The 12,563-nt window shown below is 39.2% G+C and overlaps 1 protein-coding gene across 3 annotated transcripts in view; it reads left to right on the forward strand.

Moving 5' to 3' along the window:
* The window catches only part of ephb2b (eph receptor B2b), a 160,618-nt gene that overhangs the window by 135,859 nt on the left and 12,196 nt on the right, over nt 1-12,563 (forward strand). For 2 of the 3 annotated variants that reach the window (XM_084396160.1, XM_084396158.1), the window contains 6 exons: nt 4,015-4,139; nt 5,335-5,497; nt 6,847-6,955; nt 7,216-7,280; nt 9,612-9,734; nt 9,822-10,069. In XM_084396160.1, coding sequence (XP_084252286.1) covers nt 4,015-4,139; nt 5,335-5,497; nt 6,847-6,955; nt 7,216-7,280; nt 9,612-9,734; nt 9,822-10,069 — 833 coding nt within the window. The remainder of the gene's footprint in view (nt 1-4,014; nt 4,140-5,334; nt 5,498-6,846; nt 6,956-7,215; nt 7,281-9,611; nt 9,735-9,821; nt 10,070-12,563) is intronic. The other variant, XM_084396159.1, reaches the window with a different exon arrangement.

The following is a 12,563-nucleotide window of genomic DNA, read 5'->3' on the forward strand; positions in this document are numbered from 1 at the left end:
TGTGAGATCTGTCAGATGGCAGTCGACATACATCATATTGACTATGCGTCTATGCATAAAAGAAGGAATGCTAATGCACGTCATTGGACAGCTGCCATTTACAGACTTGCTTGGGTTTTCACTAAACACCAGAGTACCTTGAACAGTGAAACTGTGCTGAGGGTTTCAGATTAGACTCAAACTCTCTGTAAGTGTCTGCAATCTTCTTAAGACGCTGAAGTGCCTATTTTTTGAATTAGCTTATGGTGTGTATACGAGTACATTAATGCTTCAATCTTTTCCAGTGCAGATGGTTTAAAGCTTGATGAACTGAAAAGGGGGTGCGCTGCTTTACGGCGCTGGAAACTCTGTGGAGACATAAAACCCTCAATCCAATACAGATGGGAAATAGGGACGCCTGCCAGACTCACTGTTTCTCTCTGCCTTTTTTTTTTTTTTAGGTCGTACACCATTGCTAAATGTTACATGCAAATGCAGTGGGTTCTTCCCCTCCTTTCTGGCTCTCTCTGGACGTGAGTCTCGTAAATAGGGAATACTCGCAGTGTACGGTCCTGCTTGGTAGAGGAACAGCAGCTGCTGTCAGATTGTGCTGGGAAAAGCTTGCTGTGGGGAAAAGTTTTACCGTAAAAGGGGCTCGGGGAGTCGACGGGGGTGGACGAAATTTATAAGCGCTGACCTGTAAGGGCTACTTCTACCAACCTTACCAAATCACTACTTCGCTCTTCCACACCACAACTCGCCTCCAAATGAGATCCACATGCCTTCCAAACCTATTATATAGACCCGTAGTGCAGAGCCAGTGGAGTTGAGAGAACATTCCACAACACTCAGAGCCTTTTATATGATTATTAGGCCGAGCTTTTGGTTCTTTGCTCACTCACTGGTACAGCCCTGTCCCTAATTATCACTCATTAGTCATTAAACACCTATAATTAAGAAATCATTCTCAGGTGACGCTTACTCTGATATAATGTAAATTAATAAAAAATATCTCTCTTAAAAAGATGCTTGATTGAATTCATATGAATATATGTTGTGTATTACACACACACACACACATATTAATTCAATCAAGCATCTTTTTAATAGAGATCATTTACATTTATTAATTTACATACAAATGCACACATATATGCATATACATTATATCACCTGAGAATGATTTCTTTTGGGGTAATGTTTTTGAAATGCTTATGCTTACAAGTCTGAATTTATTTGTTCAGAAGTTCAGTAAAAACAGTAATATTCTGACATATTATTGCAATTCAACGCTTAACTCTTTTCCATTTCAATATTTATTAAAATGTAATTTATTCCTGTAATGGCGAAGCTGTGTTTTCAGCAGCATGATCTTCGTTTCTTTTTTTGTTTCTTTTATTGTTTGGAATTTTGGGCAAAGTATTTGTTGGGATTCTAAGAAAGAATCCAGAATCCAGGCTTGCTGTAGTTATAATGGCTGAGAGGCACTGCAACTGGATCAGGGCTCAAGAATTGGCTTTTTTGTGTTTGCAAGTCCATGCCCCATTACAGACCAATAAACTTATACGAGTGGAATTAACTTGGTAAACCGTGTATATTATTTATTATGGATCTGTTAGACGCTGAAGTAAAGATATACAGGCATATAGCACAGAATTAGTTCTCAGAAACTATTGCAAAATAGTCATGAAGTGTGCACAAACCCTGGTGTTTGTCATATTGGTCCAGAAGAACAGCCCATATAAATGTTAATGCCCAGCACTGTGATGAATAAATTACCAATCAACTGTTTGGATATGTATGATTCTATAAGCTCATCCTTATTCCATCCAACTTTTAAACAGGACCGTTCTGTTCCATCTGGTTGTTTTCCTCAGCGCCCATATGCAAACGTTATCTCTTCCTCATGCTTATGTTTTCTGCACCTCACGCACAGAGACCGCGTGCGGCACATAGTGTGATCGTTCCAATGTGTCCGAACACTCAGTCTGCCAGGAAAAAGTTAAGCACTTAGGCTTGCAGATAAATAGTCCTCATCAGCTGTACCATGGAGCGCAATTGTGTGGAAACACTGGAATTCTGCAAAAGCAGAACAAACAGTTTACTAGCTGTGATAATCATTTCTGAGAGTGCACTTTCTTCGCTAAGATGTTTAAGTTGTCGCTTTCTTACCTATGATGCTACTGTTTTACTTTAGATTGAACTATGATGCCCGCTAACTTTCTGTGATAGACGGCTGTCATTCAGGCATGAGGAAAACATCCCCCAGTAACTGGAAAACCGCAATAATCTGCCTTCTCAACTCTCTCAAATCAGCATATGTTCACTCTTATGAGCTGCTGTACATGCTCTGACTTTGTTTGCATTAGCCCAGACTGGATTACCAGCGACAGGCTGGGCGCAATGTACATGCAGCGCACAAAGCACATATGTCAGACTTTAAATATATATATTTTATTCATGTATAATATGATGCCTGTATGCTTCCCTGTAGAGGAAGCCTGACTGCTTTTCTTATTAGTCCTCTGTTGATACTGCATACCACCATTAAGGCAGACAAGATGCTGCCAGTTGCTTGCCTTTTAGAACACAGGTCTTGGTTGGACTGCTCAGGGTTCTGGGAAGCCATTCATTATCATCTGACATATATTTATTAACTGGCAGGGACAACAAGACTATAGCTTGTTCAGCATGTGCATTTGGATAAATGAACGCCCACTAGGTCAGACTAGGCCTGTAGTGATTATTATAATATCCCATATTAGATTATTATCATAATTATTTGAGATTATTGTCCACTGTAAATTACAATCATAAATTGAAATTTATTTATTTTAGTAATTCATTTTTCATTTTATATCTTTAGTAATAAAAGTGATGACAAGTTAGATTTAATTAAATTAATTAATTTTATTTTTTTTATTTTTTTATTATATTTTGTTTTGTTTTAGTAATAAACAGGGGGCCTTTCCTTTGTATAAAAGTCAGGTTGGACAAATAAGATTTTTATTTCTTTTTTTGTAATTCATTTTATTTTATTTTAACAGACAATTGAATCATTAATTACAATTAATTTTGTTATAAGATTTCATATTTGTGATACCCCTAGAGAGAAAACCTGCTGAAATTGAGCAGTGCTGCTCTAAGCTTCTCTATCACCTGTGCATTTGAGACAGATTTACAACTCATTCTGGGCTCTCAAGAGTGGGAAATAAGCACACGAATAAGCCACTTAAGCTCTCCTTCAACCCCGGAGACCAAAAGCTCAAGCTGATAGTAGTGACGGGCTTTCCCAAAGAGTGGCTTTTTCGTAGAGAAGTGTGTGCCTGAGGAGAGGCCCGTGTCTTAACGGGCCTGAGCCTTGGAGACGGCAAGGGTCATAAATCCCGCCTCTCCAAAGCCCACACTGCTTCAACTGCGTTCCCGAGCATCTCCATTGAGTTTTTCTGACCCAGTATGCCACGCTCTAATGCTTAATGGCCATTAGGAACACCCTGGACTTTTATTTCAGTAATGAACAGGGAAGCATTCTTTTGTACAGCAGTCAGGTTGGACAAGTCCGACACAACAGAGCTACTAATATGGGGTTTGACACTCTCCCGCATAATTACCAGGCATGCTAATAAAAAATAAACTCTATAATTCACAAATTCAAAGACACAAAATGCCAGTTGTGTTCAACATACTTGTGGTTTTCATGAGTAGAAATTGCACCTGGTTTTATGTGTTTTCAGCACACCACAAAATTAGTCCGCCTTCCTTTTCAGGAGAATATAACAAGAGAAGAGATTTCAGGCTAGATTACATCGCGTTGAGGAACCATGACCAATGAGTGAGACAGAGACAGAGCCTGGCCTGGAAATTCCCTTTCCCACCTTGTTTATGTGGTTCAGCGCTGTGCAATTTGCATCACTTTAATCACACACCAGGATCTGTGCTTTAATGCCTATATTGCTGTATATAAAGCATGTCCACAACTTGTTTTGCATCAATCTTTAAATACTGCATATAATATGTCTCTGTTTTGTTTTCCAGCTCCTTCTACGGTGTCTATCATGCATCAGGTCAGTCGCACCATTGACAGCATCACTCTCTCCTGGTCCCAGCCTGACCAGCCCAACGGGGTCATTCTCGACTATGAGCTGCAGTATTATGAGAAGGTACCACATAAACACACTTGAGTAATGTATGCACTTTTAGTGAATTAAAGCATGCAGTGTCATTTAACATGTATTATTAATTTTTGGTTATGTGAGGGTGACTTATAAATGTAAGATTATCCATCATAATAATGATAAATATTAAAATGATCAAAACTATTTTGATATTTTACTTAACATAAATTAAACTGAAAAAAACTATATCAAGTAATGTTAATGTATTAAAGTTCCTTGTGAAAAAGGTTGCTGATGTTCGATTGCTGTTTAATTGAGGGTTTTGGCAGCTGTCCGACATATCGAATAGCAAATTCCTTTTCTGTCGAACTTTATTACAAACGCAGTTGCTCTGCAAAAGACTGTTGTGGTTCGATCCGGATACCAGTGGCTAAAATAACAGAGATTTCACTGAAGTAAAACAAATATTTCAGTTACAGATTCCTCTCTGTCAGCGCGGGCCGCAGAAATCACACACGCTAACTTGTGCTTGAGAAACACGCACACCCACATAGTATGCCGATATTCTTTCAGTCTCCCGTTTCGCTCGCTTTGTTGCGCTGGTTGACACACATAAGACAACCACACCCTTAAATACAACACGCATAGTTTAACAGATACTTTCTGTCTTTTCTTTCTTTGTAATACACACACACACACACACACACACACACACACAAGCTGACTGTCCCATGGGCTCTGCTCCTGTTCTTAGTCTTTCCTCAGTATAATTCCTTTCGCAGACAGTGCTGAGGACCGCCTGTCAAAACACTGCAAAACACTGCAGCAAAGCTCACATCACAGAGCTCAGAAATAGAGCTGACAGAAAAAAAACGGAGCACTCAAGTAGTACATGTATAGACACACACTGAGCCCTACATTATCTGCTTCTCTTTCACTATCACTCTTTCTCTTCTTTGCTTACACAAACAGACACTCATGCAGCGCGACAGTGGCCACAGCTTTCAACCCAGACTAATGAATCGTGGCTGGCCTGAAAGTGTCAGCCACCGTTCCTGTGCCCAGCACCCTCAGTCGGGCTCTCCTGATGGGGCTTGATGAGATAGATAGCCCTGTTAGAGAGCCATATGTACTCTTCTGATTCTCTTGTGATGTCCTTTGGTGTGAAATACTGACCAAAAACACCACTGGATTTATAAAATTAATGTCTCTACCCTTTTTTGTAATTTCTCTGTTTCAGGACCAGACGGAGCATAATTCTTCCATAGTAAAGAGTCAAACCAACACTGCAGTCATCCGTGGCCTCAAACCTGGAGGCATCTACGTCTTCCAGGTCCGAGCCCGTACGGTGGCGGGGTTCGGACGCTTCAGCGGCAAGATGTACTTCCAGACCATGACTGAGGGTGAATATCTAATCAAAATTATGATAAAACAGTGGTTTATTTAATACAAAATCACCCCTTCAAATTTGGCATTCATGGGAATAAATTACATGCATATGATTTAGCCCATCATTTTCCCACTTCTTATCTTAAGAGCAAGCCTGTGTGTAATTGACTTGCTGAAGCAGATAGTTCATCTACTAATCTAATCGTCTAATGATGATCCATGTTACATCTCCAAATGTCCTGTCCTCTCTCTGCTGCATGTTTCTGATTAGATTCAGTATAAATGATATCTTGGACCAACATTTTTTTATTTGAACAGATTTGTAGTTAAAGATACACTACATATTTTAGATAATTATTTATATTATTAATAATATAAATAATATTGGGGGGAAAACATACAATTTTATACATACATTTTGTTACATAAATATTACTGTTTTGCTTATATAGTTTGGGCCCGTTTTTAGATTCTGTTCGCAAAACTCTGTAGAGGAAGAATGGTGGCTGAAACATGCCATTGGATGGCCGCCCATCGTTTTGCCCTTCCCAGATCTCCTCGTTCAGAGGCAGCTGCTCACTCATGGCTCCTTACTCTCTAAGCCGCTTATTATGAGCGGAGAGTCAGAATTAGTCTGATCTATCCTCCCGAGCTCTCTCCTGGCATGATGAGAGACAGCAACTCAGCAAGGTGATCCAAACACGGATGTGTCATGCCAGCAGGCTGCGCTCATTTGGAGTGATTTAACCAAGAGTTTTAAAACCGATTAAAAAGGAAGTTACAGTGTAGTTGAATTCACATGAGACCTGATGAAGTTCAAGTTTTTGTTTACTTACTACATCAGCTTTTGGGAGCTCGGAGCAAGTGTTTAAATGTGGTAAAATCTGGTAGCACGCTAGCAGCTTACTTAGCCTGTAGGGTTGCAGAGTGAGCTCAGGGGGTTGTCTGTGTTGTGAACGAATAGTCTGTAATTATAAACAACTAGAGGAGAACGAGAAAGCTAGGCAGGAAAGGAAGGGAAAAGAAAGTTCCCCAGGCCTTCCCAACATCCCAATCCGTCTGTTTTGCACCAACACATTTCCTCTATTGGCTGCCCATATGCTGCTGTAGCCAAGGAGTCCAAGTGTACATCCCCATCTGCCTGAAGGTATCTTGCACAGGGCTTCCTGTCCCAGATTCCCCACTGTGAAAGTGGGGAAGTGAGGGTCTCTCACCTGTGTAGACATACACTGCAGGACTCCTGTGCCTCAGTGGAGTCTGAACTTGCTTCAGGCTGCTTCATATATAGAGACACACTGGTGGGGTTTGTCAGGAAGTGATAACTTTTGGATTTGTGTGTGTGTGTGTGTGTGTGTACCTACAGAGGAGTACAACACTAGCATTCAAGAGAAGCTGCCTCTCATCATTGGCTCGGCGGCTGCTGGTCTGGTCTTTCTCATTGCGGTGGTGGTCATCATCATCGTTTGCAACCGGTGAGTTCCTCTCAGTGTGTTTTAAACATGTAAACCATTAGCATAGCTTTCCCCCAATTATACCAACAACATGTCAAAATCTTACGCCTTTGTCCTCATTTGCTTCATTAGTGGACATTTACAGAGCAGCATAGCTCGTAAAAACTCTAATGATGAGGTTGTGTTAACAAGATGATGGTGGGCAGTAGTAAGTGTTGTTTTCATGGCATTAGCACCTTTTTAAACAGTACAAGTAGAGCTGTTTGCCTTTGTTCTTTCAGACGTGGGTTCGAGAGAGCGGATTCAGAATACACGGACAAGTTGCAGCACTACACAAGCGGCCACAGTGAGTACTTAGGACTTGGCAGCACTATACACACACTATGTATACATTTCTTCGTACGCTGTCATTCAAAAGTTTGGGGTCAGTAAGATTTTTTGTTTAAGACTTTGTTTTTGAACAAAGTCTCTTATGCTCACCAAGGCTGCATTTATTTTTTCAAAAATGCTGTAAAAATCAGTAATAATGTGAAATAAAATTTCAATGATCGTAATTTATTCCTGTAATGGTGTTAAAAAAAAAGAAGAAAATTTATTATATCAATGTTGAAAACATGTTTCTGTTCAAACCGGGATACTTTTTTTCAGGGTTCTTTAATGAATAGAAAATTCAAAAGATTCAAAAGAACAGATTTATTTGAAATAGAAATCTTTTGCAGCCATGCAAAAGTCTTTAATGTCACATTTAGTGCATCATTGCTGAATAAAAGTATTTATTCCTTTCAAGAACAAAAATCTTACTAAACCTAATCTTTTGAATGGTAGTATATAATTTACACAAACAGAAAGCTAGCAAAATCTCAAACAGGCATACAAATAAACTGAAGGTCATTAAGACAGTAAAACCATCAACATTTTACATGAATCCACTTCAATGTATTTTACACTTACTAAAGCACTCTCTTACGTTTACCCACTTCAGACACCTCTACTGTATCTCTTTCACTGTCAAACACACTGTCTCAAAGTTGGACCTTGGGAATATTAATCCCAGTTTCCCTAAAAAATCTCATCAGAGAGCATATTATCCACTTTCCCTACGAGCGATTTCTTTGTTTGTCTTTGTTCTTTTGCTTAGTTCTTTTTCCGCCACTTGTTTATTTTCCCATCACAGTAGTACACAAATCTAATGCAAAAAGAGCTCAGTGCCAGGTGTTTCAAAGTTAGTAAGATCCATCAAAGATTAGTCGGAAAATGAGCAATACTTCAGTAAATACCATCTTAGCCTTGGAGTGCTGTTCCATTTATAGAAATAAATCTTTAAGATTCTCTCGAGGCAATAATTTAAAGCTAAGCTCGCTCGCTTGCTCTTGCTCACTCTCTCTCTGAGGGCTTATAGTTTATCTCTCTCTTGCTCACTCTGCTGAATGAAAATGGTCTGGCACTTTTCCTCAAGTTTTATTTCTCTTTGCCCTTCCTTATCAATTTAAACAGCTTTTACGCAGTGTAATCATTGGTAAATGCTGTATTTATTGAAATCATTTCTGGAAGAGTGTGGGGCTGGAAACCTAGAAAAATCAAGGTCAGAATTCATCCATTAGTGCTCAAGAGAAAAAAGTGCTCTAATTCTCACTCTTCTCACCTGTACTTGTCTTGTTCACGCTTTCTCTCTCTTTTGCTTACCCAGTTTTGTTTTGTTTTGTTTTGTTTTTTATCTTAAAAAAGGGAAGGTTTGCTAAAAATGAAAACTCTGTCACCATTTTTGTTTTCGTCATCTGTAAAATAAGGGGGGATGTTATGCAGAATGTTTGTGCTGCTCTTGTCCATCATGAAAGGGAGTGGGAAAAAGAGCAGCATCAACATCCTGCTAAAAATGTCCTTATGTGCTCCACGGTAGAAATAAAGTTACATAACTTTGGAACAAAGTGAGGGTGAGTAAATGATGACAGATTTTCATTTTTGGGTGAACTATCCCTTTAAAAGCGAGCTCTACTCAGAAGAACATTCTCCAGCATTGCACATACAATACAACCTCATGAATTTGTAATATTGTAACGTTCACAAATCCTTTGACGTTGGATGCCATTCACTTCTCTCGCTCTATTTATCTACTCCTTGTCTGTTGTGAGAATACATTTATCAATTCCAAAATGTCTGTGCAGCCAGATCACCAATTATAAAATAAATAAATAAATAAAAAAAACACTCCAGCTGCAAGAAAACACAATGTCTATTAAAATGCCTTTGGGTAGATTTGGAGCTGAGAGGCTGAATAATCTGATTTAAGGCAGGAATGACACACACATGAGTCCCCACACATTTAAGTTCACCTTAAGCCAATTTACCTTGCAATCAAAAGCCATTTGATTGGCAGCAATGGAAATTGCTGATAAATGGTCTCCATCAGGGACTATGACACTCCAGAGCTGATACATACATTAAAATGCCTTATCTTTCTCCTAGCGAACGCTGTTACACTCCACTGACTGCAGTCATGAACTATTCCAATGTCAGGCTCAGAATCCAAAGCTACTGGAAAGCCAGCCATTCCCAAAATTTCCAAAGACCCACATCACTGATGCTTTCAAACATTTACACTGACTATTCTGACGTGCAGTATTGTATATAGTATTTTAAATTAGTTTTAAATATTATAGCTGTGTTTTTTTTTTTCAAGTGTCACCAGGAATGAAGATCTACATTGATCCATTTACATACGAAGACCCCAATGAAGCTGTGAGGGAGTTTGCAAAGGAGATTGATATCTCGTGTGTGAAAATTGAGCAAGTCATTGGAGCAGGTAATCAAACCTCCAAACATCCAGCAGTGTTTTACCATGAAGCTTTTCTTGTGCCTTGACCTAAATAGCAATCCACTTTTTCCAAAGGAGAGTTTGGAGAGGTGTGCAGTGGAAACCTAAAGCTCCCAGGAAAGAGAGAGATGTTTGTGGCCATCAAAACACTGAAGTCAGGTTACACAGAGAAGCAGAGGCGAGACTTCCTGAGTGAAGCGAGCATCATGGGGCAGTTTGATCACCCCAATGTCATCCATTTGGAGGGAGTGGTGACCAAGAGCAGCCCCGTCATGATCATCACTGAGTTTATGGAGAATGGCTCATTGGACTCTTTCCTCAGGGTGAGGATTGTTGCAAACTATATAACCTAATTGAAAGCAGTGATAAATGAATCTTTATATATATTTAATATATAATTTATAATATAAATATATATAATAAATAAGGTCATAATATACATTATAATATTGTTTTGCCTAAATTCCAAAAAAAAATTGCATTTAAAACAATTGATTTTTGTTTGTTTTATTTTAAATTTATTTAGACAAAATAGTATTGAATTTTAATATCAGCCATTTATCATTTATTGTCCATTACATAATTATAATCTTATTAGTGTTGTCTAGGATTTTAATATCGTCCATCCCTAGTACTTCAAAATATACAATTCAAAATATGCAGGGCAATATGTGTGAACACTCATGGACAATGACTTCTTTGAAACAGACCTTCTGAATGAACTGATTCTTTAGAATAATGTGGATTTCCCCAAGCAAACAAAAGCTCAGTAACATAAACATGCTTCAAATGCTGGTTGAATTGAAGTGATAATCTCACATCAGTAGGTGTATGCACATCACCATGCTGAACATCATACAAATGTTCACTCCTAATTTCTCATGCTGTCCATCAGGTAATTCTCCACAGGGTCTCTCTGTAATACCCAGCTTCCCCCTGCCGCAAACATCTACTCTCAGTATTGATTCCAGCTGTAGGACTGTTGTAATAAGCTCAATACTCTTCCATTCATCTCTACGGGTTGCCACACTAACATTTGCTTTAAGATGGTCTCTTTAAAGAATTCGTTGAATCGTTGCTCTGTGGTTAGTCATGCCCTCATTTCGCATTGGTCACGCTCTCTCGGCCACGTTCTCTGCATTACAAGCATCAGATGAGCGGTTTGTCTTATAAACTGAGCCGCCATATTTACTTCCATCCTATATCGTAGAACACACTGAATGATAAGAAAATTGTCCTTATTGTTTTAATTTGAAAACTCTTAGCATGAGGAAACATCTCTCTGCAGTTTCCCATAACAGCATCCATCCCTGCAGACACATTTAGATGATTAACCGAGTGCAAAAACCATCCAAATCCCCAACAGCGTGGGGGATGATAAGAAAATGGCTCTGTCAGCCTATGACTGGCACGCGTCAATTTGATTTCAACGCAGAGCTGATGTGGATAAAATAGGTGTCCGGATGCCTTGATCACTGCTAATTGGCCTCACTGTGTATTGCGTCGAAAATATGCCTTTGATTTATGTAAATATGTAATCTTTGGGGAAGGAATGATTTATTTTGCTCATTAGTAAGACTTTGCCTCTGATCTATCATAAGAGAAAATGTATTTTATCCTTGACACATTGCTTTTCGGGGTGTTAGGCTCAGGAAGTGTAATTATCTGAAACATGAAACCTCTATGTTTATGTAGTTTAAGCGAAGGCGAGTAAACAGGAACCAAACGACCCGCCATTTGTTAGATATTTGAAATTAATTTATTTCTTCTCACCACAATCAGATCCAGCTCTCGCTAACCTCTGTAATTGTGAGGTTCTGATGTTATTTTAGCTGTTTGGCCAGCCAGTTGTTTCGCTCGTGTTTATACTTGCACAGCCTACCCCATGACAGAACACACATGACCCACTGTGCCATAGCATGAGGAAAAGATTGATGTCTGGTAATGAAAGTAGAAGTAACAGTGAAAAATTACAACTAACACCTCATACATCAGGTTTACTCTGGGTTTAAATCACAATTCTGTTAAAACATTTGAAAAAGACCAGCTAATGTGTTTTTGCTCTCATAACGTCAGTTTAGTGGCGTGCAGGAGCTTTGAAACGCCTCAGATCTTTGTGCAGCCGCACAATTGTGTTGTTTTTGCAAGACTGTCATCCATTTCTGACAGAACGCTGAATTCTTTGAAAACAACACATCTCTGTTGTGGCACCTCACTAAGACAGCAGATGACAACATTGTGTGTTAGTGCTGAAGCGCTAGAATATGAGTCTGATGAAGCTCTTGTAAGACAGTGGGAGGGGGGACTCTACGCTAACCTGACGTTCTTGCATTGATCCAACTTCCAATATTGTTTTGTGGTGGATTAAGAACCATGAGAAGAGAGAGAAATTCAAAAAGGTATGCTGCCGAAACTTTCAAACAGATTTGAGAAACGTCAAACTGAAAAGTTAAGCACAGCTTCACAGAACCGGCAGCAAAGACATGTCTGAGAAGAAATGGCACGGATAGAATAATTCACGTTTAATCGGAATAAAAAGAATGTTTGCTTGCTCAGACTGCAGATCCAAATAACTTTGGGGTGAAGAATCCCTCCAATTAAACTATAGGCAAACACTGTGAGCAGATTAGAGTGCCAGGCTGTATTTGCGAAGGATTTCAGCTTTATGAATAATGGATGCCGCTTAATTGCTGTGGAGGGTGAGGAGAAGTTCGATGAAGTCGACTTAACATGGGGGAAGGGTTTGAGCGTGACACAACAGTTTAGAGAAGGAATGGTTTGTATGCGACACAGAATGGAGACATCGTATGGTTCTTT

Source organism: Rutilus rutilus (assembly GCF_951802725.1).
Source record: "Rutilus rutilus genome assembly, chromosome: 22".
In the NCBI taxonomy this organism is placed as follows: Eukaryota; Metazoa; Chordata; class Actinopteri; order Cypriniformes; family Leuciscidae; genus Rutilus; species Rutilus rutilus.